The sequence below is a fragment of the Pangasianodon hypophthalmus genome, chromosome 24, assembly GCF_027358585.1.
Source record: "Pangasianodon hypophthalmus isolate fPanHyp1 chromosome 24, fPanHyp1.pri, whole genome shotgun sequence".
NCBI lineage: Eukaryota > Metazoa > Chordata > Actinopteri > Siluriformes > Pangasiidae > Pangasianodon > Pangasianodon hypophthalmus.
This window is the reverse complement of record NC_069733.1, coordinates 1,842,853-1,868,362: the sequence shown is the minus strand read 5'-3', so window position 1 is coordinate 1,868,362 and position 25,510 is coordinate 1,842,853. Positions and strand designations below refer to the sequence as shown.

The 25,510-nt window shown below is 39.5% G+C and overlaps 3 protein-coding genes across 4 annotated transcripts; all 3 read right to left on the bottom strand.

Annotated features, from left to right (window-relative positions):
* Window positions 1-3: 3 nt before the first annotated feature.
* oclnb (occludin b) lies at window positions 4-12,105 on the bottom strand. Of its 2 annotated transcripts, none has more exons than XM_034299257.2 (9): window positions 12,034-12,105; window positions 10,945-11,012; window positions 10,190-10,853; window positions 9,932-10,096; window positions 9,076-9,191; window positions 5,302-5,406; window positions 2,976-3,147; window positions 2,526-2,567; window positions 4-1,187 (listed from the first exon to the last, which is right to left on the bottom strand). In XM_034299257.2, the coding sequence occupies exons 1-9, from the start codon at window positions 12,088-12,090 to the stop codon at window positions 1,089-1,091; spliced, it is 1,488 nt and encodes a 495-aa protein (XP_034155148.1). In that variant the 5' UTR covers window positions 12,091-12,105; the 3' UTR covers window positions 4-1,088. The 2 variants fall into 2 exon arrangements, with proteins under 2 accessions (XP_034155148.1, XP_034155149.1); XM_034299258.2 differs by lacking the exon at window positions 12,034-12,105 and adding an exon at window positions 11,155-11,460.
* Window positions 12,106-15,754: 3,649 nt separating this feature from the next.
* Window positions 15,755-21,408, bottom strand: marveld2b (MARVEL domain containing 2b). The gene is made up of 7 exons (XM_026939598.3): window positions 20,958-21,408; window positions 19,419-20,624; window positions 19,159-19,191; window positions 18,893-19,068; window positions 17,780-17,951; window positions 16,812-16,862; window positions 15,755-16,376 (listed from the first exon to the last, which is right to left on the bottom strand). The coding sequence occupies exons 2-7, from the start codon at window positions 20,595-20,597 to the stop codon at window positions 16,248-16,250; spliced, it is 1,740 nt and encodes a 579-aa protein (XP_026795399.1). The 5' UTR covers window positions 20,598-20,624; window positions 20,958-21,408; the 3' UTR covers window positions 15,755-16,247.
* A 135-nt stretch (window positions 21,409-21,543) lies between these two features.
* Window positions 21,544-25,434, bottom strand: ak6 (adenylate kinase 6). The gene is made up of 6 exons (XM_026939932.3): window positions 25,324-25,434; window positions 25,142-25,187; window positions 24,299-24,391; window positions 24,140-24,198; window positions 23,870-24,015; window positions 21,544-23,349 (listed from the first exon to the last, which is right to left on the bottom strand). Exons 2-6 carry the CDS (start codon window positions 25,176-25,178, stop codon window positions 23,160-23,162), a joined length of 525 nt encoding a protein of 174 aa, XP_026795733.1. The 5' UTR covers window positions 25,179-25,187; window positions 25,324-25,434; the 3' UTR covers window positions 21,544-23,159.
* Window positions 25,435-25,510: the final 76 nt, after the last annotated feature.

Genomic DNA, 25,510 nt, shown 5'->3' with positions numbered 1-25,510 from the left:
ATATTCGGTTCCGGGTTTGTGTCCATCATATTCTTTATTCAGCTCATTAAACTTTTTTTTTTTTCCTTTTTTTAATACACTTCATTATAGAACAAAAATGACAAAATACAAGCTCCAACCTTCATAACGTGTGAAAAAAAAGAAAATAATACATTAGTAATAATTCGTTCAATACAGAATGCACATGCAAAAGAATTGTCTAAAGACTGAGGCAGAATACAGAACAAAAAAAAAATGCATAATACCAAACTTGTCACAAACCTGCATTAAAAAATAAATGAAGTAAAATTACACTTGCCCACAAATGCTGTAGGAAAAGTATGTATTAAATGAGAAAACAGAATAATATAATATTATATAATAATTCAATATTACAGCATATCAATAATATAATCAAAAAGAAAAGAGACATCATTTACAATCAAGAACTCAAATAAAATACAATTTAAAAAAAACATCTTCAGGGTTTTAAATGTCAGAAGATTTTATTCCTTTCCATATATACAGATATGAGATACTTCGTATTTGTAGATGATTAAATTGGTCATAATTTTAAAGTGCTTCCTGGGTTTAATGTCCTAGTTACAGGAAAGGCTGGAATTTTCTGCACATTTATTCTTCTGGTCCTTGAATGGTCACGCTGGACAGTGGGGTTCAGTGCTGCAGCTCTCGACCTGAGTGTGATCCCAAAAATTAATTCATATTTATTTAAAAACAAAGTATACAGAAGAGGCACAGTACACATGTCCTGATAAAACAGCAGGATGCTGAACTTTAAGGCAAAGGACAATCTGCATCCTGCTTTGGTTTCACATTTATCCCATTACGGGTTATCATACAGCAGAGAGCCACCAAAATAAAATTTAAAAAAAAAAAAAAAAAAGAGCAAATGTTACAACAGAAGTACAAAATATGTATGATAAAACCAGATGAGCAAAAAAAAAAAAAAAAAAAAAAAAAAAAGCTTATTGTGTTTGTAATGGCTCAAAAGCAACAATGTCAAAATAAGCTGAGAAGCCCAAACAGGGACGACACGCAAAGCATGGAAAGCTACACAAGGAAATAAAATCGCAAGGTGTCCGAGTTGCTCATGGTCTCCGGTCATAATCGTTCACCCTCCTCTTGAGCAGCGCGAGTTTGGCTTTCAGCTGTTTGCTTCTCTTCTTCTTCATTTGGTATTCTGACGACTGGAAGAGACACAATGTGAGAAATCATGAGACAACAATTAAAGACAACTATGGAACTATAATTTTTAATTAATTAAAAAATGTCCAGCTACATAAAATTCCTCACTTACAAATGTACGGATAAGCGACAAACATGACTGAATTTTAACGCTTAACCATTAACGATGACTTTATGCTGACAAATAAAACAATTCAAAGTGAAGTGATAGTGAGAATAAACACACATTTCTCTGTTCAATCATCTTGAAACTTTCTGTTTTTGTCATCAACTTTTTTTTTTTTTTTAAACAAGCCATATCTCCAGTTCTCTAATCAGACAAGAGAAACTAAATAAAAGTAGTCATCTGTGGAAAAATCTTCCCTTTCTAAGCTAATGTCTGTAGTCCTTCAGCTAGTCTCTGCTACAGAAGCTGTGAAGATTCATGTTTAAAAAACTAGACTAGACTGAACTACAGCCTGTTTTTTCATGGCAGTATTTTTCATGTACTCGGGTCGGTCCATGCTGAAATGCTTTGCCGGGCCAACATCTGGGCCGAGCTCCATCACTGGACGAGAGTTGACAAGTCTCAGGATTGATGGAACAAAATAACCTCAGAGGAAGACTTCCTGAATCAGATCTGCAGATGAGATCATGCAAAATAACATGCACTAGACTCTTCCTGAAGGAAAGGTTTCACATAGAACCCAGTAACATTGAGGGTCCCTATTAGAAAGGGTACTAAGCTTGAACCATTAATTATTCAAAGAACTCTTAAAGAACCCTTGAAGAACGAGGTGAATGGGTATGTTTGTAGTATAAGCTAAAAAATGATTGGACATTGTAATTGTAGACAACTATTGTCAGGCGTTTAACATTTAGCTGAACTGTCTTGGTACTTGTAGACGCACCTGTTAGACGTTTAATGGTGCTCCCTTTCTAACAGAATTATGTCCACAACACCTTTTCAAAGATTATAAGGATGTTATTATGTGCAAGATATGACGTTCTAAGCATGTTTTCCTGCTACTGCAGAAACATAAGACCAACACAGCACCAAATATCTACACTGCTGAATGCCCTGGCAATGTTGCAATGTGACATCATTTATAACATACAGGACCAGACTGTGACAAGGTTACCAGAACATCCTTCTGCTCAACGTTATCCAGCACACCAAAAAATGACATCTGCCCAGTCCATGGGGACGTCCCTTACCTTTTTTCAGGTAAATATTTGAACACAAAATCTGCCTGTAGTTGAGCGAATGCAAAATTGACGCTCACTCTATTAAAACACACAACAGCAACGCTATCATCTTGTATTATCTTGTATTAAAAATATGGATGAGTGTTTCTTACCCTTTTCAAGTTCTTCAGTCGTGAGTATTCCTCCATGGCATCCTGATTGACAGATTAAAAAAAATGTAATGATTGAACAAATGAAGCTGGTTGAAACATCCAGTGACCACAAAGACATTTAAAAGACGTGATAATGACATCTTCATTGATGTGAAAGGTGAAAGTTTTAAATATATCTTTTAAAATACGACTTTGCATTCAGGTGGTCAAATTTAGCATGAATTACAAAAAAACATGTACGTTTAGTGACCATGACAAGCAAAATTGTCTTTTGTCAGCCGGTTTAAGTCTCTAGTGAGACTAGAGCCAGTCGTTGTATTGGTTAATTAATATGCTTTAATTAAATAGTATTGAAATGATCTGTGTGTATTCAGTAGTGACACACTGTTACTATGCAGTCAGAACTACTGATTTATAATTTTTTGAGCTGTATTTCTAGTTTCCACTCACCAGGAATTGTGGGCTTCCCTCTTGAAGGCCGTCGAGCTCTCTGTCCACTTCAGCCAGGCCCGTGTTGATGTCGTCGAGCTCGGCCTGCAGACGCTTGTACTCCATGAGGTCGCGGTCAAACTCGCGCTTGTATTCCACTCTCTCGCTTTCTTTCACGATCGGAGGGAACTCACTGTGATAGAGAGAGAGAGAGAGAGAGAATCACACAATGATGTCAATGTAGAAGTCATTAGACTCGCTGCAGTGTCGCCGCAGAGAATCTTCAGAGTTATGAGTCAGATTTATGAGGTAATTAAAACCTCCCGGCCAATCAGATTCGAGAATCCAACAGTGCCGTGGTTTCCAAACTTTTCCCAACGAACTCTAGCTCCAAACCAGCACTGATCTATTAGTAAAGCAGCATACACAATTTATCTAATACAGTCCCTTATTTAGTGTATAAACTGTGCACACAGCAAAGTGCTGAAGTCATGGAGATGTTGATTTGATAAGGATACGCCCTGCTTCGGTTCCTGTGCTATCTATAGCACCTCTAATTTAAAGACTGTATTCAGACAACAGCATAAAAACCTTCATTATGTGATTGTTTAATGTCTAATGTGATGAGAGCCATCATACGTTTATAAATTCAACACGGATGATATATCAAGAGATCATGAAAATAAGTGTTGCTTGATTTTGGGCTGCGTAAACAATGTTTTTGGAAAGGTTTTAAAAAAAAATTTAATTAAAGGGTTAAAAATATTAATAAAAAATGATATCTAAATGTATCTACTAATTCCATTTACTCCTTTTTGTAATCAAGTGCTTGATTATGCTTTTTTTTGCTACTATCTTTGCATTGTGTTTTATTGTTGTCATTGTGCTGATTTCTCCAAGGCGTGTTCTGATTCGTCGCTTCTGAGTTTCTTACAAGGTGTCTGTGGCTAAACTAGGATTAAAATAAGTCTCTGCACTGCCTGAAGAGTATTGTTCCCATCTCACAAAAAAAAATAATAATAATAATAAACAATTAACAGCGGTGCGGGTGCCTGCATGGTCCTGACTTTAAATCCAGGTTTGGATGTGAAAACATGGAACTATCCCACACTACATCAAGAACAAGACTAACAGCTACAGCAGCACGGCCTGCTATAAACAGCATCGCATCGGGGAACTATTGTATTACACACACAAACACAGACTTCACCGAGAACTGTTTATGTTTCCTCACTCAGCAATTCCGTCTAGTTCTGGTTCTCAAACACGATTACGACATCGCTCGGCCTAAAACTGCTCGTCCTTACTGACTGATAGGGTGCCGTTTGAATCTCACGTGACAAATAAAAGCCACGTTCATTAACATGAATCACTCATTCACCTTCAAGTGCTTGATCAGGGTCACTTTAATTTAAGCTTTAATTTCTAGTTTATATTCTATATTTTTACACTAGACAATTGTAAAAGAATTCCTGTTACTGGCATCCAATTTAGTGCCACTGCGGACAGATGACAAAGACAGATGACGGTAAAGTTCTGGCATTATCGTTAAAGTTTTTATTAAAATCTTATTGTGAGCTCTGGTATGTTTTAGACTTATATCTACCGAATTGTGTCATAATGTGTGTTCTCCACGTCCGATTACGATGAAGAGCCTCTAACGATAGACCCGCGATTAAAGAAAACGACTATGTTCTGCTTACATCATCATCAATCAGCGTGATTCGGAAATGGTGCAGAAAACAGGATCTCATGAGCTTTGTTTTCTGCCCATTAGCACGTTTCGTTCACGTTTACACCATCTCTGTAGCTGTCCCGAGTGTTTGGCGTCATCCTATTGGTGGCTTTTAAATGAGTATCGTAGCAGCTCTCACACTCTGATGTTTTAATAAAAAATTTCTTTAATAAAAAACTTTGTCGTCAGCCGTCTTTGGTCACGGTGGCACCAAATCAGTCGCCGCTTAATTGCCACCAATCAGCCGCAGAAAGAAAACAGTTCTCTTATGCAGGTGATCGCTCGCGATTAATCGATTTGGTGACAAGCAATTTTTTATCTCTGACAGTCAGATCGGAATGAAAATCGCACCATGGAAACCCGACTTCAAAAGCCACCAATACTCTTGTTTACGCTTTGCGGTTTCTCTGTAACATGATAAGCTGAGCTTTTGTCTAACTTCAGGAGAGTCTGGTGAGGGAACGACTGTTTATAGCTGCTATGACGTAAGTGAGAACAAGCAGTTAAATATAAATTATAACCAGATCGTACGAATTCTCGTTCTTAGAACTGGCACATGAAGAAGTTTCAGCTTTTTTTCATTAATGTAAAGTTCATTTTATAGCTTCTTGCCTGTCGTAGTCAGTATCGTCCAGCTCATCCGCCGATTCTGCTCCTGTGTCATAGTCTCTCGTTCGGCTTTTCAACACGATCGTCGTGCTGGTCGTATCGGAGTCACTGTCAACAAAGAACACGGAAATGTTAAAAAACATACATAAAACATTCACACAAACAGACTGAGATCACAAATAGACGAGGTCAGAGAAACAAAAATGCCAAGTATTTTCAAATGACACAAAAAAAATTTTTTCTTGCAAATACACAACTAATGACTGGCAGCTAGTCACATGATTGATCAGGAATACGCCTCTGTTTCCCAGAGGAAAAAAGAAAAATAAAATCCAAAAACAACAATTTTGTGATTTTCACTCATCTGCCTGGTTTATTTACAGCTTGTTGAACCGGTTAGGAATATGAATATTCAATTTTTAAAAAAAATACTTCTTGCTGTTTGCTAGTCACATGACCGAGCACACAGGCTAGAAAGAGGAAGTCAAGATGGCATTTTTCAAATTAAACAAATAAGGGGAAAAAAACAATTTTGTTTGTAATAAATGAAAAAATATGACATATGGTCTATTAATTCTTCTAGAAGTTTTGTTGTCAAATGTTATTGGATGGCCATCTTGAGTTTTACCAATAAGGACAACGTTTTTAGCATCCTGACACTCCAATTTCCTAGAACTCAGGAATTTTAAATAGTGATTCTTTAATGCTAAATTAATCGAGACATTTGGTTTTAATTCAGAATAGAGACTAAAATGTAATGTATGAGCACTTTTAAGTTAATTTGACGTGAGGGTGACTAAAGTGTTTGTTTCTACTCGTCGTGTAACATTCTTATATTTGTATTTTTCCTTCAGAGTCTATAAGAAGATCCTGTGCGGCTGAGTAACTTTAATTAGCATCTGATTCATCTGAGTCATAATCCACTTACGATGACTATAATCACGTATCAGCTCACATTTAAGAGAACAGTGATGGATTTTTACTCACAACCTTCTTTAACATTAACCACAGCGCTGTTGAATTCTGGATGCTGATTGGTCAGAAGATGTTGATTCATTTTCTATAACAGCAGCTCTGAAGGTTGTGCAGCTGCAAATCACAGGTTTATATTTTCTGTTTATCGTTTCTATAGTAACAGCTCATTCACTTGTAGGGCGGATGCTCCACATAATCGAAGACTAATTTGATCTGAGACTAAACAGATTTTTAAATAATGTGCTGTTATTTAACAGAGAAGAATGTATAATCGTTGATATAGTGAGGTTTTCTGTAAGGAGATGTTTATTTTAGTTTAGGTTCAAGTTTATTGGTCATGTGCACAAAATGTCAGTGACAATTGTACAGTGAAATGATTGCTGTGAGGCTCGGGTAGTCTACAGCTGTGCAAAAAAATAGAAATCCGAAGATAACGGGGGAGGAGCGAGGAAAGGGGGAAAGAGATTATTTAGAAATACAGTATATATACAAAATATGCAGAATTTATTAGTAGTTAGTATGTAGTAGTAGTATATATTAGCCTAGTTAGTATGTAAGTATAGTGCGGATCCTAACTATAGTGCAGTCGTAGTACACAGGAGTGCAAAACGTAGTAAAATAAATAGTAGCTGTGTGCAGCTGTAGTACAATGTGAAGAGATTGTCCATGAGTGCCCTTGAGCTATCAGTGTGGACACCAGTGTGTGGGAGGTAGTGGAGGCTTGAGTGACAGAGAGGAAGAAGGAGTAATGTCTGGATTAGAGTTTATTCAGGATCCTGATGGCCTGCAGGTAGAAACTGTCCTTCAGCCAGCTGGTTCTGGACTGAATGCGGAGATACCTTCTGCCTGATGGCAGTCTGGTAAACAGTCCGTGTGCTGGGTGATTACTTCCTCAGACATTTTACATGGAAGATGTCCTGTAAGGCTGGGAGTTTGTTGCCAATAATGAGTTCAGCTCCAAATCAGACAGTCATGCACCCAGTCAGGATGCTCTCTATGGTCCATTTGTAGAAGTTCGTCAGGAAGTTTGGGAAGGAGACCAAACTTTCTGAGCCTCCGCAGGAAGTAGAGTCGCTGACGAGCAGATTTCACCACTGTCTCAGTGTGAAGGGAGAAGGTCAGGTCGTTGGTGAGGTGCACACCGAGGAAACTGATACTCCTAAGTCTTTCTACAGCAGCCCCACTGATATATAATCATCTCATCTCCATCCATGGATGGTATCAGCAGACCTGAAAATGATATTGGAGCTGTGCTTGGCGACACAGTCATGAGTGAACAGGGAGTACAGGAGGAGGCAGAGATTGCATCCCTGTGGAGCTCCTGGGTTCAGAGATGCGGTCACTGTCACCACTTAGGGTCTGCTCGTCAGAAAGTCCAAAATCCAATTGCACAGATGAGTGCTCGATTGAGTCCTTGTTCAATCCTAAATTAAGTCAATCCCTTGTTCAATCCCAAGTTATCTAACATTTACGGAAGGAGTCTCCAGTGTCAGCGCTTTGTAAGAGACAGTAGGTTTTCCACCGCAGTAAAGTCTTCAGAACAGATGTGTTTACACTTTACGGTTTCTCGCTAACATGATGACCTGCGCTTTTTGTCTCATTAACTTTAAGAGAGACAAAAATAATTAAATAGCTTAAACCTTTAATTAAGATTTGAAACACCAGTTTCTATTGGGTCACCGAGCTCGCTTCCTGTGGAGCAGGATATACAAGTTTTAAGAATGAACAAAAGCTCTGAACGCTCTCAATATTCCACTGCTTCCCTCAGGCCCATTGTTAACAGATCCAAATCCTCCGAGGCATGCAGACAGTTACTTTTTGGTGGATTACCTTTTTAAGGATAAATGAATCACGTTTGTGTATCTATTCAAAATTCTGGTCAGTGTCATGTTTTAGAGCAGCTTAAAAACATGTAACGATTAAAAGTGCAAAGTTTGATGACTGAAACATTGTGAAATGATTAAATATATAATTATACATAGTTGGGACCCCTGGATCCGTGTGTTTGTACATTAGTTCATTAGCTTTTCGTTTTGTATTTTTACTGGGCTCCTGAGTGGCCCGGAGTCCAGCGAAATTGTCTGTGCTCTCAGGGTGGGAGGGGCATATTCTCTCTCCCCTGTCAATCACAGTGACACAAGCCAATCGTGAGCATCTGTGAGGTCGTTCTTTTTTAAAATAACTAGAGAGGGACAGTAAAAGAGGACAACATGGTGGTGCTGCAATTTAAGAATATTTTAATTACCCAAAATGTATTTCTGCACATCTCAATTCCATTTTTATCATATTTTTATTTCTCAGAATAGAATAAGGATCCAGAGTATGCATCTTAACCTGAGAATAGTCTGTAGAATAGTACTTGTATTTCCAGGTTGACGTTGACATTTACTGCAGTGGCATTTTTTCAGATTTGGATTCATGAGTGTTGATTTCTGGACTAGAAACAATTAAAAACGAGTCAATGTTTTAATTTTTAAAAATGATTTTATGGATTTTTTTTTTTTTTTTTCATTTCGAAATGAAAAAAAGAATGAATGCAATGTCCCCAGACCCCCCTCAATGCTTCTTTCCCTGGTTAGGTAAGATCTCGCTCCAAAAGTGGTAATTAGTAAATGCTATTTTTATGTTTAAATATTGTTCAAGAATATTGCACCCAAGCTAGCTAGTGGGTGGGAACTGGCAAGAACTTGGGGAGAAAATGGAGGAAACTCGTATCTTTTTTACGCTTTTTCAGCTCGCTCCTCCACCAATCCTCTACCTAAACTCGGGGCTATGTTCAGTCTAATGGGCGTGCACACTCACCCGGGCAGATAGAGCGGTTTCCCCGTGTCCATGGTCTGGTCAAGATAATTCCGCGAACTGATATGATCGTTGTGGCCGTTCACGTAGGCCTCTGGCTCCCCGGACACGTCAGTCACCTGAGAACAGAGATTAAACAGATTACAACCCTCCCACACCCCTGGCTCCGAGTGCCCAGTGACCCGGGTTTAGTCTGTTTACTAAACAGGGTCCGGTTAGCAGAAAGAACGGAGGATATTTCATTTTAGGGAATAGCCTTCAGATACTATCAAAACATCCTTCAAGCAAGCTGATTATTTTCAACATCAGCACAACAACTAAATATGTAACACCCGTTCCTGTTCTTAAGATATCATGTCATGTGCTGCTTTGAAGCACTGTTGATTTTTTTCTTTGTTTTCATCAGCTCTCTCTCTCTCTCTCTTTCTGGACGGTAAACAATATGAAGGAACACTAAGCTCTAGTAGAACCAGTTCCTCCGGTTACTATCTGCAGATACCAGGACACAAAAAGAGGACGAAACTGCCACAGCTTTCACTAACATGAAAATTCTCTCAGGCCAAGTCCTGCCTCTGTCTAATGTAAATATGAGAAGAATTTAAAAGAAGAAGGAAGTCAGAGGACCACCTTCTCTCGGTGCAATGGGTTTACTGTTTAACAAGGTTACGTCATTTTAACTTTACTTTCTTCAGACAATAGCTGCTTTCACAGATTGTAAGTTAAGATACAGTAAGCAAGTCATTAGTTTTCTTGGACACACCCAGAAATGTACCCATGATGCCTTTTCTTTAATCTGATTTGGTACAGCTATTAAGTGCGAAAGATCAAATGCGCGGCAAACCCATTGCGTTCCACTCACCCATTTTTCGACGCCATGAGAAAAGCCGTCGTTCAAAGAACGGGGTTCTTCCCAGAGCACGCGGTGTCTCCCATAGCGGTTCATCTGGGAACGGGTTCTGATGGCAAACACCATCAGAATGATGAGCCCTATGCCCACCAGGAATCCCAAAACGATAGCAATGGCCTGGAAGAAGCAAGAAAGTAGACACAAAGTGAATAATATGCCTTTAATCATGACTTATAGTATGCGTTTTTCCCCCGAAAGTCAACTGCTCACCTCCTGAGGTTCCACCACACAATAGCGGTACATGTACTGGTTGATAAAGAGGCCTGATGTCTGTGGTTGGTTCTGGTACTGGGCACACAGCTGCCAGATCATGTTGTACATCATGGATCCACTGCCCTGTGCCATGGGGTTGACGGCCACCAGGTACACCACGCTGGCGATGAGCATGAGCAAGGCCAGGATCGCACAGATGATGATAGTCGCCAGGTAGAACCTGGAAGACTTGGTTGTGTTCTGCCTTGAAACCACAAGGATAAAGATGACGAGCACGGTGAAGAAGGTGATGGCAGAGATGGCGATGATGAAGCCCTTGCCCGTCGTAGGGTCCATGTAGTAGCCGCCGTAGCCCCCATTGTAGCCCCCTCCGTAGCCATACGACCCGCTTCCGATGCCGCCTCCATACATGTTCGACCCGTAGTTGTACCCTGTTCCGTAGGAGCCTCCCATGCCCATACCGAGGCTCCCGAGTCCCATGCCATCCATGTCGTAGTCCCACGCCAGCGTGGACGCCACGCACGCAAACACCGCCACGCACATGATGATGATAATGATGCTGAGGATCTTCATCACGCCGGGCGGAGACGTCCAGCGGTAGAAGTGGAGCAGTTGTTCGTCGGGGTAGTGTGAGAACGTGTGGTGTGACATTCGATGAGGACTAAAGAATTAGAAAACGAATCACTTATATGAATCAAGTCTCCTACCTATATGATTCCTGAATCACAAATCTATTTATATATTCAACTTACGTCCGCTTACTGCTGCTGCTGTGTTTATGTGAAGGCATGATGGTGTCTTCTGGTGGATGTTTGTAACTCTGTTACAAAAAAAACAACTTTTTTTTTATTTCAGGCAACAAACAAAACAACACCCAAGTTTACCTTTAACACTATTTGAACCTGAGGCTACAATTAAGACCGGAAGTGATGTATTTAGCAAGGACACTGCCCTTGACAGACCTTTACGTTCCCAACCGCAGAGTTTTGCATAGATGTTGATGGTGATTTCAGTCTTGCGACATGGTGTAGAGAATGCGGATGCTGCTTTAATGGTGTTTAAGGGAATAAGATCACGAAAGAAACGACTAATTCATGTGCTCAGGTGCTCAGAAACAGACTTTGGGGAAGAGAAGATGAGAAAAATAAGGAGACGAAGAGCAATCGCGTGCCTTAATATAGGTATAGTAGAAATAAAGACGCACGAGACGCATCTATTTATTCATCACGCGCCTCATGTACAATTTACATTTACATTACATCTTATCTACAATTTAGAGAAAAAATGTGTAATTACTTTAGATTAATCAGAAAGTCAAGCCAGAGCAACACAAAGCGATTACTCACCTGCTCACCTGCGCTCCAGACGCTGTGTGTATGTGTGTGTGTATATACATATATATATGTGTGTGTGTGTGTGTGTGTGTGTCTCTCTCTCTCTCTCTCTCTCTCTCGTGCCTGCTGTGAGACAGGTGAGCAGTGTGCAACAGGTACACAGCTCAGGCCACGCCCTTTAGTATCAGCCGCATCTCTCCTCAAAGCCCCGAGGGCACAAATGTACTACTGCGCATGCGCATTTCGTTAGTAACCCCCCCCCCCCCCCCCAACACCCAGTCCCCCAATTTTTTTTTACACATGAATACACTTAACCTAATTTTATAAACTTACAAAAAACACACATATGATGCCTATTTTTCCACACATTTTAAGTTATTTTCTCATGTATTGGTCTAATTTTCAGGTCCGTATCTGTAAACATGTCAGGATTAACACTGAAATGATTTATTTTTTCTTTTCTGAAAGTGTAATACATTCTAGTGTGAATAATTACTAATTTAAAACCTTTTTATGCAGAGGATCCTGAGCTCGAGTTTCTGTCTGTGTGGGTTTCCTCTGCATTCTCTGGTTTCCTCCCACAGTCAAAAAACATGCCCACTGCTATGCTAAATTGCCCCTAGATGTGCGCGCGTGTGTGTGTGTGTGTGTGTGTGTGTGTACACTGCGACAGCCTGGCGTCTCAATTCCGCACAGTATTCCTGTCTCACCCCCAGTATTCCCAGGATTGGATCTGCTTTCTCCTCAACCCTGACCAGGACAAAGTGCTTAGAAAAAATGGATAAATGTAATTTATAAATATAATAAATGTAATTTAATTAGGAAGTGTGCAGTGAAATGGTCACCTAAGGTGGAATTTTCCAGGCACCGGACGTCATGGTCAAAATGGCAGTGAACACTAAGCATTACTTCCTTGGTGTCATTTTTTATCCTTTTTTTTCTACATCATGATCTGTTGTTTTCTATCATGTAAATGTGTTGTGACAATACTTTTAATTTCCATGTATAAGATTATTTGGGTCATTTGTGCTTAATGATAGAAGACACAAGCCCTTTTTTACGGCCTGTCCGGTGTTTTTTCAGGTATCTGATGTTCCAGGTGGTAGATATTGTCAGATAGGCCTCTTGCTTACGGTGTAACTAATGCAGTAACTAATGCACTTTCTCTTATTTTCATGACCATTTGCCACACACCCATACCCACACCCACACCCACACACACACACACACACACACACACATTTCCCCTGTACTCTTCCTTGTCTTTGAGTAGGCAGACCTTTTGTACACTTAGTGTGGTCATATACCTTTAAAGCTCTAATAGGTAAGGTAATTAGTAAGTCTAATGATATTCAGTACATGCACTACGTCCACATTTCCAGGTGAAAGATACATATTTAAGGTACCGCTCCAGCTACAAGGAACGAAACAGTTTAGTAATCTTTAGTTTAGTGCAGGTCTGTGTTTTAATTTGATCAGGACACAATGTGGTTATATCATCAGACCACAGATATATCATCAGACAAGACCACAGTTTCATTTCTGATCAACACTGAGAGTACAAACTCAAAATCATTCTAAAACTGCTAAATTAGGTATCAGGAGCACTGTATGCTGGGAGCTACTCTCTCTCCTTGAAACTTGCTAGAGGTAGTAAGGTGAAACTGGCGTCTACAAACCCGTCAGACCAGTCAACACTCACATCTCGAATTCCTTCATCACAACTATGGCATTCCCCATACATCACAACACATCATGCACTGAAAGCATGAGTGTGCTGCTGAAAAAAATGAAGGCATGTTGTTTTAAGGGAAATTATAAGGCAAGTGATAAGGGAAAATGATAGCTGCATATGAAATGAACCCTTTCATGCAGAGTGGCCACTCTGTTTTTAGGAAAATATGAAAAATAAAACTCCTCCAAATCACTTGAGACCATTTAACATTTTAACATTTAATATTTTTCTGATTTCTGTTGCCTTTCTAGATTATTTGTCATTCTCAGTGTCTCTGCTATATCCTTACACACCATTCTACACAAAATCCCAAATTAAATGCATATATAACCAACTATAGGCTTTTAAAATGATAGATTTATTTACTTATTTATTTTAATCTTGGAAATCAGCTGTATCATGCAGTAATCCCACAGATATTGTCAGAACATTGCTATATTTTATCATTCTGATCACCAAAGTTAAATCTTTTAGACCTGAATGTTAACAAATGATTTTTTTCCCCCACATATAATGTTTTTTTTATCTCTTTTTATTGATAACTTCGGCACATTGCCTTCCTAAACATCCAAATTTATATGACATGCAATTTTGAGTTGAAATAGTCTGGATTTTTAAAAAATAATTTATGCATGAAAGAGTTCATTTTTAAAAACTGCTGAACAAATGGATTAAGTGTGTAACGCTACACAATGTACAAAATAATACACTGTAAAAGAAATTAAATCCATTACTTCTATCAGGTGATTGGAGGATCAGGGTGCCATTTGTGTCCCTCTTATATCACATTCACTAATATATACATAAATTAAAGGTAAAAGACATTTTTCTTTCAAAGCATGTGCAGATTTGAGATAAATCACTTAAAACCTTGAAAGATAATCATGGAAATATTTTATTGTATTTGTATTATTAATAATTGTTTTTTTTTTCACTAATCCATTTAACACCTCATGCTTGAAACTTCCTTTCCCACGAGTCATCTGTTACATCTTATGAAAAAATATTCACCCCTATTAAAACTTCTGTTAACATGCTTTTCTTCTTCCCATGAAGAAAAGAAAAGGATTTCTTCAAGAAATTTGCATGATGCAGCTTCCAAAGCAGGAAGCTGCATCTTGCAAATTTCCTGTGTGTTGCCCGAGATTAATAGTTAAATGTGTGTTTTTCTTAGAGTTAAAGTTGAACCACTAAAAGAATAATAATAATAAGTTTCATTTTAAGCACTACAAGGGAACATTTTCACATCATCTCCATAGAAACTTGGCTTAATGCATTAAAGAAAAATCTCAGTTTATTGATCATAACTATTGAAAATTTGTTTCCAGGTAAAACTGTGTTTTATATTTAGTTATTGGGATTATTCTTTTAATAGTAGACAGTAGTTATGATGATTAAAGTGTGAGAGAAATGAGTTTGATCTAGGCTGCTGTTAAACATTAAACCGTGTTGAGTTGTTTCTTATAGTGCTGAAAATGACCTCTATTTTGTCCTTTAGACAGTGGATATTGTTCACGACAAGGTAAGTGTGTGAGACATTTGGTGGCACTTGGTCATGGTTTTGGTACATTAAGCTTTTTTTTATAATGTCCTCCAGGAGAGATTACAGCAATGGCTCTCATTCTTGCCGTTTAGGTTTGTTAGGAATTGAGATCGTTGAATCATCTGATGCTAAAATGTTACCGTACAAAATGCTGTGATGTTTGAAAATGTCCTGAGGAGAAAGTAGTTTCTTTTGAAATGTAGGAAGTCAAAGTCCAAAGTATGAGGTGAAATAAAAACTCATGTATAGACAACAACAACAACAATAATAATAATAATAATAATAATAATAATAATAATAATAATAATACGTAAGACTTAGGTACGATAACAAAGTAACATACAATTAAAAAAAAAAAAAGACAACACATCAACGCGAATTCTCTTTTTTACTCTCCTGATATAAAAGTGTACAAAACATTTTTTTTTTTGCTAAACCTCTAATCACCTCAGTGCGAACACGTTACATTATGGTAAAAAAAAAAAAAATCACAGATGGTGCAGCCAGCTTGGGAAAAAAAAAAAAAATTCCTGTGCATTTTGGCTCATCTAAAATAATCTACATACAGTCTATTTCATAAAGCAATAACATGCAGCAGTGCATACGCAGTTATTCTGTAGAAACATTGGCTATGACTTTAAAACTGAGTTTAAAACATCTTCACACATTGCACAGATCTTCTGTTAAACACAAACAATTACAAGAGTTCACATTTTAATAACCGGTATCTAACAAAAAACACAATCTCACACAAATTTCCTAAACGTTCTAACAAGGCACAGTGAATTTGATGAATTTTATATAAATGCAGATGAGAGAAAAGTTGACACTAAGCCACGCCCATCACAGTAACCATACACTTTTAAGAAAAAAATTTTGAGGATTTTTATTTTTTTCTCAAAGTGTAAGGTTAGTGTATAAGTTGTTTTTTTTTTTTTTTCCCTGGCAGGTGGGGATCACGTGAAATGATATAAAAACATGGAAAAAAATATCAAATGTGAAAATAACATTAACAATAACAAATATCACATCTTTTTTACGTGTGAAAGTTTAAAAATCCTTCCTGTAAGTGGAGCTAGTTGAAGTTATAATTTTGCTTATGTGAACGAGCAGGAACGCTGTTGCTGTGGACACATTTAAATATCCTTTTCCACTCCGGGAGGCTGCCTACGAAGTCAGAACAAGGACAGTCTTTTTGGCACATGTCTAGTTACATATAATAAAAATGATTTATAATTGAACCACTTTTTCCTTCAAACAAAAAACTTTTTCATCCGTCTCTTCATAAAGCAATATGGCATTATAGATAACTTCATAAACAGCACTAGTGTTTATTTTACAGAGAAGTGAAGCATCAGATATCAGACTTAAACCTCGTATCACACACATTAACGCTGTCAGCACTTTGGGTTAGTGATGAGGTCAGACAGCAGAGTGATGATGTCACGCGTTTGAACTGTAGCCGTCGTTCCAGTCCATCACTTTGTCATATTCTTGGATCTTCTGCTTGATGTGTGAGAGTTTGCTCTTCAGGTACTCGCATCGCTCCTTCTTCTCTAGGAACGTGGGGTCCTGTAAGTGCGCACACACACACACACACACACACACGTACGTAAAATGAGTAATACATATCTAGAGACATCATTACAAAAATTGTTTTGTGGAACAAGTAGTCAAATTCCGGGTTTCTATGCACCGTGTGAGTTCCTGATACTTGGCGCCAGTTTTCCAAAATAGATAGAATGGAAAATTTAATCCTGACTGTAATCCGAGCCAAATTCAGACTGAATACAAGTGGTAATAATCAGACAGGGTTCAGAGTGTAAAGCATAACAAAACCCAGTAGCTAAAGTAGTGAGATCTCCATAGCCTAAAGCTTATGTTTCTTCTAATAATTCAAAATATTACTCTACCTATAACAGTCACACGGGCATCTGAACACACCCCACTCTGAATATTCTCTCAAACAGTAACTGTAAAAATTAGGAAGGCTGAAGCCTCACTTACGTTCTTTTTCCTCTGGTACTCCTGCATGATTTGGGCGATCCGCTCTTGTTCCTGTAGGATTTAAAGAAAGGTCACTAAATTAAGCACACGCAGACATTAAGCACGACCTGACTAGCGCTCAAGCTAAAAAATCTCTCATGCAGATCAAGGAAGTGCTTGTTGTTTATGAAAAACAGTGGCCCATATTTATAAGGGCACTCGATGACCTGAGATCAGTTTGTTTGCCTTTGAGGTCATGAATGAATGTGATGTTCACAGCCTGTGGCTGATCTCAGATCAGATCAGGGGTCTCTTTCTCTGCCTTGATAACCACAAACCAGGCAGAGAGCTGCTACAGGAAAATAAAATTACTCTTACCACACTGAAGTTGACTGTTTCTATAACTGCAACCTGCCAACGATTACAATTTTTCTATTTATTAAAGAAAATCACAGCTTGTCACGTTACAGAGAAAACGCAAAAAAAAGCATAAACTCCTCTGTCCTGAAGATTTTGGAAAACATACAGCTTTACCTCCGAATCTGACATTGGAGACTCCTTACATAAATGTTGAATAAAGTCGCCATACAGAAAACATCACCATATTAACAGTTACACCATTTTTTAAAAATCTGTTTATAAGCAGCATCTGCTGTACAAGTCCCTGTAACCATAGAAACAAGTGCACTGATATAAACCTGTGATTTGCAGCTGTACTACTTGCAGAGCTGCTGTTATAGAAAATTAATCAACACCTTCTGACCAATCAGAATCCAGAATTCAACAGAATCCAACATAGACTTTTTGAAATTTGGTTGAGGTTAATAATCTATGACCATAACAGGAATAGGGTATCGTAGACTTGAGCCTAAACTAATAACCAACAATTTTAAACCATGTTTCGATCCATGCTGCCACTAATCAATCCAAGCACTAATCAAAGTCTTAGGATCTAAGGGTTTTTTTTTCAGTTAATTCAAAGACATTACCATTTGACTGGACGGCTGAGACGGCAGGCTCTTGATCAGATTGTCCATCTCTTCAAACTTCTTGGCCAGCACCTGAACCTCAGCGTGGAGCTCCTTATACTCTGCGTATTGATCGTTAAACACAGCCCTGTACTGGTCCCTCTCCTCATCGGTGCGGATGGTGGGGTACTTCCTGCAGGAAAAGTCACATCAACATGCATGGTGAAACGATCTCCAATTCTACACACTCACTTGGAGGAGATCTGAGACAAGATCATAAAAGTGCAACATGTAATAATTAGGAATGAATCCATATCCATGCTAGTACTAGGTATCAGGTTCAACACATTCATCAGTACTTGTAAAAAGGGCTCCAATTTGACCAACTTTTGATGATGCTATATGACATAAGCCTAGTTAATGAACAGATGGCCTAAGATGCTACAGTAGCTACCAATGCTGCAGCAAACACTGGCTAGGTGTGAATAAATGTCTACAGACAAGGCTAGGTGAGTGAAAATAACAGCCCTTACCCAGTAAGTTGTTCTTGACAATCAACTGGTACTGATCATTGACAACAATGCAATGAAAAAAAAATGTACCTTACTTACAGCTATACAGAAGAACTTTTCTGAAGTGGAACAAAACCCACTCTTCTCCACTGCAAGCCAAGTAGTATAGCTAGCTAATACACTTCATTTCAATTCAACTCGCTAACATTCTAAAGACTGAGACTAGTAGCCTATGTGCATGAATACACACTTTTTAAACTGGCCACTATTTAAACCATGGAAACATAAACAGAGCTATATGTTCCGTGATGTCACGTAATTTCGGTATCAGTATCGGTATCAACAAGTATGAAAACCGCATCCTTAGTAATAAGTACTGTCATTTCTTTCAGAGGGAATCTTCATCTATCCATCCATCATCAGTCCATCCTCAATACATCAACTCATGCATTCATCAACAACAAATACCTCCATCCATCATCAAAACCTCCATCTATTTACCCACTCATAACCAACATTCATCAATATATTCATCATTAATACATCCATCCATATATCTATCCATTCATCTTTCTACAAGTCATTTGTCCATATGGTATTTAGGTTTTGCGAATGAACTCACGCCACATAATCTGCAATGACCACCGGTTTAGGGATGTGTCCCGCCGGTATGTGCCCCCTCAGGTACTCCGGCTCCATCATAGCCGGTGGAACAGTTGCAGTATCATCCACACTGTCAGGAGAAGCCATTTTTTGAGGTTTATAAATCGGTCCTGATACACTGGATCCGGGTCCAATCTGGGGATAAGGTTGATTAGTGCCATTAAGACCAGCCGTTTTAATTATAAATGTGAATCCAAACAACTTCTAGGTCATGAAAGTATTTACCATGGTCAGCGGTGACGATGCGACAGTCTTCATCTAAACAGAAGAAGATAAACAAATCATGAAATATCAGATGACTTCTTAAATTCATCCATCACCTGAATAATGCTTGAGAAGCTCATTTGACACAACTGGGTAAATTTCCCTGGGTTTTATTTGGGATACACCAATATTCGATTAAAGTATTAGAATTATACACAGCGAGCCCGGAAGGTTCCTAAATATACTCTATTTACGTTAAGGTATTTCCCCACACGGCTTACCTCTTGTGCCAGGGCCTCTCGTCGTAGTCTTGCCTTTTCGTGCCTCCACAGTTTGAGACACACTCCAGCCCCCACCAGGTACAGCAGCATGGTGAGGAAAAGGAAGATGATGGCGGCCGTCTGTCCAGCTTCAGTGCGACAAAAGGCAGCACTGGGGCCGCTGTTGAAAAACGGGGAGTAGCAGAGGCCACCGCGTACCGTATCATTCACGTATACTATAGCTGCTGACAAATAAAGCACCCCTAGCACTACGTTTATTATACACTCCGTCACTGGCCACCAGCTGGAGTCCAGCAAGATGGTGCGGTAGTACATGGTCATCCCCAGGACGAGCAGGATAACTGTGACAATCCAGGCCAATCCGGCCACCACCAGGATGAAAGGTGTCTTGGGTCCCCTGTAGTTGTAACCGTAGTTGCCGTACATCCCCCCCATGGCTCCTGCATAACTGCCTCCAATGCCGGTCTGCTGACTGTAGCCAAACATGTTATACCACTCGTTATCCTTGTGCACGTAGGCACAGACACACGCAAAGACAGCAGCACCCAAGAGGAGTTCGGCGCAGCCAAGGATGCGCAACAAGCCCGCCCATGACTTCATATAGGCGTAGCGCATGTGGTACTCCTCCACTTTCTCGCTGTACGTCATGGCCGTGCGAGCTGACTGGCCTGATACCGATTCGATCGGCTCACCAAGCAGTGCTGCCTGCTCCTTACGTGAGGTGTAGCTGCCTCCGGAGCCTCCGTACGGGTCATTGAAGGAGCTGGGGGCGTTGGGTGAAGGTGGCCGAGAATGCGGAGGAGAGCATGGCACCCCCTCGGTAGTGCTGTTCACGATTTCAGATGGAGGTGGCGGAAATGACTGGGTTTTGCTGCTCCGGAAACTGCCTCCACGGAAGAAGTTCTTCACAGAGTCAGGGATGAAACGGCGCACCGGTTTGATGTCCATGGCTTCGTCCGGTTGGTCCTCGGCATCGTTCGGGTAGGAGTCTGGACCCACTGGCGGGTCGAACGGAAGAGGGGGAGGTGGTAAGGGATCGGCGCTGATGGCCGGCACCACACCACCAAGGGGGTATGGGAAGTCCTGTTCCCGAGGTAGGGACCCAAATGGCACCTGGTCATAGTGCGGGACGTCTCGGATATGATCAAAACGCGCCGCTGACCTGTACGCTGATGACATGAGTTCTGCTTTTTTAGTCTTGGATCCCTGAACAAAGGAAAAGGACAAAGTACATGATTTAAGAGTGCAGACAGAACCCCTGATTTGAGTGGCTTCTGTAGTACAGAAGTGTTTTTCTGCTTAGGTATTATCGACTAAAAAGGAAATAATAGCTTAAGTCACGACATTTCTGTGTCTTGTAGCGAATGTGAAACTACCGGGAAAGCAACAGTGTGACAAAATCCGTCAGAGAAAAGATTACAGACGATAATATATATCTCTGGATGTCAACCATCTCCTCACTGCTTACATTTAAACCGAGAACGCTGTGTTTATTAACAACAACAACAACAACAACTACAACAAAAACAAAGCACTTACCTTTACGGCTAAACACACCTGCTTGCTACTACCTGCTCTTCAGGTGAACGGTCGCGTCACGTGACCCGTCCTTCCGAAACTGGTGATGTCATTGGCTGTGTTCAAAACCGCAAAATTACCACAGGCTACAGACGCCGCCATTTCGCGGATGAGCAGTAAACAGTTTAGGATTTGGGACACGTCATGTCGCTGTACTTACTCTACGTCCATAACTTCACTAAACAACCTACTGTAACTGTTAATTAAAACTATAAACTAGTTATTAGGGAAGTAAGTGATTTGGGACGCGGCCACTTCTGTCACACTGGATTATTCCAGATGTTTTATTATGATCGAGCTAATAAAAAATGTACTTTGTATCCAAGGAATCCTTTAACTGTAAAATCAAACATGATAGAAATGTGTACAGTAGTATTGTGTCTATTTATTAGAGATATTCAGTTTTGGCATTATTTATAGGAGAATATATTTTTTAATTGAGGTTTTGATTAAACCTGGTTTTTAATCCACTCAGTTAAAACATCATGGACCCTCTGGCTGTGTCACAATCCTTCAGGTTATTCAGTAAAACTCAGACACTATCGAATACATCAATCTAGTTTAATTCTCGTGTCAAAACTGCACATCATTTCCAGAAACATTCGATTTGGAAAACATTTTGAAATGAACCCGTGTGTTGATCATGTGAGGGTTGAGAGATGGTTGTGGTGAAGGGGCTTGTGTACGTCAGGACTATGTTTCTGGAAGCGTAATGCTCCTGGTAGAGCCAGTCTTAGATGATGAATCTAAACCCGGATTAGGGATACAGGGAGCCATCCCTGGAGTCAGGGTCCACAAGTGCACATCTGGTGACCAGGCCACCCACGTATCTCCAGTTGAGCTCAGCCAAAATGCCAACATGGAGCCATTCTGTTGGTTCACCTCTTCTGCCAGTAAGACAGCAGGCATGCGATGGAGAGACGGACAAGACTCTTGGAACAGAAACTGGCTTAGAAAGCCCTTGCGTTCTGTTCGCTGCTTAGCAATGGATGTTCCCTTCATGTGTCATGTTGACTCTGATAAGCCGAGACAGAAAACAATTTCTGAACATAGTAAAGTTACACAAAACCACCTCTCATGCCTGGAGGTGTGTGTTACCAGCAGGTGTGTGTAATCAGGCATGAGTTCAAATAAAATATGGAGGTAATGTAACAGAGTGAATTCATTCAGTGAGTCTGTAAAAATAAAGTGTGGCTATAGCAGATGCATGAAAAATTAAATTTGTCCTTTATCGTGTTCAGTAGAGAAAATGAACCCATCACATATAGTTTCATGTCATGTTTTTTAGTATGGCTCCATTTTAATTAAATAATTTTAAATGGGTTCTTTATCTGAAGGGTTAAAGAATGCATTCACAAAGCAGCTATAAAACATAACTAATTCATGACTGATGAATTTTAAAAAAAAAAGTATGAATGTCACACCATTTCAATTCAAAATGCAAAGGAAGAATCATACAGTTGAGTGCATAAGTTTGTACACCCAGAAATTGGTACCGAGACATTTTACTGTGTTAGTTTTCACAAAACTTCATTTTCACAAGTAACAAAAATGGTCAAATGAAAAGAAAAATAAAAAGCAAGATATTAATAAAAAAGAAAGAAAAACTCTAAATGACATCTGAATGTCATATAAACATTCTCTAACCCTAAAAGCACACTCTTTTATATCCTCAGAACGGCGTTCCGATACTGTTAATTGTAACATCGCAGGATACACACTTCATAATTTCTTCCTGGAATTGATTTATTTTGTAGATATATCTGTAAACTAGTGGTACTGTATTTCTGGTTATATGGATCACACACACTCTAGAACCCTGTTAGGTTCTTCAGCATGTCTTTCAAGGAGGGAAGCCTTGAAGTTTCTACGGAGAACCGTACAACAGTGTTTTTCTAAGACTAGAACCCTTAGCTATACTTTGGAAAGCCATTTTTCTCCCTAAGAGTGAACTGTGTCTCACTACAGAATGCTTCGTTTCAATTCATCTCAGCACACCTCAGTGTTGTTCCTCCTCTTGCATGATGTCTTTAGCCGTTTTGGGTGAATTGGAGCTCTGAGAAACTTTTGGATAATTCTGTATTAGTGCGTGAAGGTGTGCGTGTGTCCCATCAGTGTGTATGTGTGTATATATATAGGTGTGTGGTGAGGAGTGTTTATGTGTCAGTTATTGTCCTTCATCCACTGCTCGATCCACTGTGATATCTGCTCCAGGTTCCTCTCCAGGTCATCGGGGTCGTTGCTGGGCAGCTGGTGCACGATCTCCTCTTTGTACGCCTCCATGGCCTCCTCGTAGATGGTCTGGAAGATCTCACACTGAACGTTGTCCTGAAGCTTCTTGCCTGTGTAGCCCCTACACAACAGAGATGGCAGAATAACAACACTTTATTCATGTGTGATAGACATATCACTATGAAAAATCTGAAATATTAAAAAGAAGTATGCAAAATGATCCAAATTCTGATAAAGCTGCATTCCTAACTGCTTTGAGACTCTCCCTTCCTTAAGGACAGCTTAGACCACAGTGCTGTTGTATTCTCAATTCTGATTGGTCAAAAGGTGTTGATTCATTTTCTATAACAGCAGCTCTGACTGTAGTGCAGGTTTATATTATAATACGTTATCGTGTCTATAGTAACAGCTCATTCACAGGGACTTGTACAGCAAACGCTCCATGTAAACAGATCAAAAACCTGTGTACTTGTTGATATGAAGACTTTTCTGTAAGGAGATGTTTATTTAACATTTATGGAAGGAGTCTCCAGTGTTAGCGCTTTGTAACAGTCAGAGGTAAAGCTATAACTACATTTCCTGACATTATTAAGTCTTCACTGATGCTCAGAGCCTGTAAAGCACTGTTCTGTGTTTCTGACCTGCTCTCGAGTCGGTTATAGAGGTTGGTGTTATCCGTGCGAAGGACAAACACGATGTGAAACCAGCGCTCTGGGAAGAAGTCACAGCCGTGGTAGTCTACAATCATGCCTCCTTCCATCATCTTGTCCTCCAGTTCATCCACAACCTGGTGGAAAAAAGACCAGAGTTAAAGGCTGCACAAGTAACCCGAAGCTCTGTGTTTCACTAATAATGACTGCTTCTTACTTCTTCTCCACTGGACGTGTGTGTGTGTGTGTGTGCGAGCTCACCCTGTCTTCATCCAGAATGGGGCACTGGTACTCATCATCGAAGCCGTCAAACAGCTGACCTGAGATCATAAAACACAAAATAATCATCACCATGCATGTTCTTCTTCCTCTTCACCTCAATCGTTTATATTCGGCTGTTCACGTCAAGCTGCACCTCACCTTCCTTTGCCAGATCTCCAATGTTGATGTACGTCAGTCCGGTCCTCTGAGCCAGTTCCTTCCCAAGTGTCGTCTTCCCTACGCCTGGGGTCCCTGAATACATGCATTAATTTCCAGCAATATATCAATTCTAGGTCTGTAGGGATATAAAGCTCTAAATCTAAAATAGCTGTGACACTGTAATGCTGTGTATGAGGCATGTGACCTAATTTATGTAAGAAATAAAGCACTCTGTTTTGTGTAGTTTAGCAAAATAATCAACAGGGTGGTGTGATGAAGCAGAGTCACTTTACCATGCAGAAGCTGAATTCTTTCCTATAAAAGCACCTGTGATGTCATATCCTGATGTTTTATTCCACTTATACTACAGCAAACTGCTGACGATTACTATTTATTTATTTATTTATTAAAGAACAACAAGTCACATCTTAAATCTTATTAACTGGCCATTTTCAGACTCTAATGAAGGCTTTATTAAAGATTCTCTAGAAGAGTTAATTATTTATCCTACTCAGTAAAACTCATAGACAGTGCTAGGGTCAACTGTAAGGAGTGAATGCTGTGTCACAAGCGTCTAACTAAAGTGATCAGAGTCTAGGCCTGTTCCAACTGTATTGATTTCCAATAAAATAAAAAAATTAAAAAAGACATTTCTTTATTCACTTAAAACTATTCCATCCTTAGATTTCCTACTTTTAGATGATTAAAAAGATCAGTTGAGTCTGTGACTAATAGTGAAGCAAATCTACATGATGTAATGCAGCTCTATGATCCATACACGACATTAAATTTATAAATACGTATACAGAAATGAAAGCACAGGTAGTAGATCTGCCACCTCACCTGTGAGGAGGATGTTTGGTCTCTTCATGATCCTCATCGCAGGATTCTACTTTACCAAAGGATTTTAAGGTTCTGTTAAATTCCACACTAAACAGAGCTTTAAAAAAAGTTCTAACAAAGTGCAATCATGAGAACTTGTGTATCAATAATATATTTCAAGTGTTAAAGATGTCACATCATACCCTGCTCCTGGATCAAAACAGAAACGTGCGCCTCAACGTGCAAGAGCAGTTGGCTCGACGACGTCATCAATCCGCGACAAGAAGTGCGCAAGAAGTGTTACTTTTTATTTTCTTTGTTATAGTTAATTGTTTATTTTCTTTGTTATTATTACATGTTGGCGAACAAAAACATGCGGATAAAATATAA

Bases quoted from the DNA above. Each gene is read 5' to 3' on its own strand.
- ak6 (XM_026939932.3), bottom strand. From the start codon at position 25,178: ATGAGGATCATGAAGAGACCAAACATCCTCCTCACAG. The intron at 24,199-24,298 runs GTGAGGTGCAGC...TTATGATCTCAG, and splicing joins TGGAGATCTGGCAAAGGAAG to GTCAGCTGTTTGACGGCTTC. The intron at 23,350-23,869 runs GTCAGAAACACA...TCTGTTGTGTAG, and splicing joins TATAACCGACTCGAGAGCAG to GGGCTACACAGGCAAGAAGC.
- oclnb (XM_034299257.2), bottom strand. From the start codon at position 12,090: ATGCAGAGGAAACCCACACAGACAGAAACTCGAGCTCAGGATCCTCTG. The intron at 10,854-10,944 runs GTAAGTTGAATA...CTAATTCTTTAG, and splicing joins AGCAGCAGCAGTAAGCGGAC to TCCTCATCGAATGTCACACC. The intron at 9,192-9,931 runs GTGAGTGGAACG...CTCTGTTCTCAG, and splicing joins CTCATGGCGTCGAAAAATGG to GTGACTGACGTGTCCGGGGA.
- marveld2b (XM_026939598.3), bottom strand. From the start codon at position 20,597: ATGTCATCAGCGTACAGGTCAGCGGCGCGTTTTGATCATATCCGAGAC. The intron at 19,192-19,418 runs GTAAGCCGTGTG...TCTTCTGTTTAG, and splicing joins GAGAGGCCCTGGCACAAGAG to ATGAAGACTGTCGCATCGTC. The intron at 16,863-17,779 runs GTAATGTCTTTG...TAAATCCTACAG, and splicing joins CTCAGCCGTCCAGTCAAATG to GAACAAGAGCGGATCGCCCA.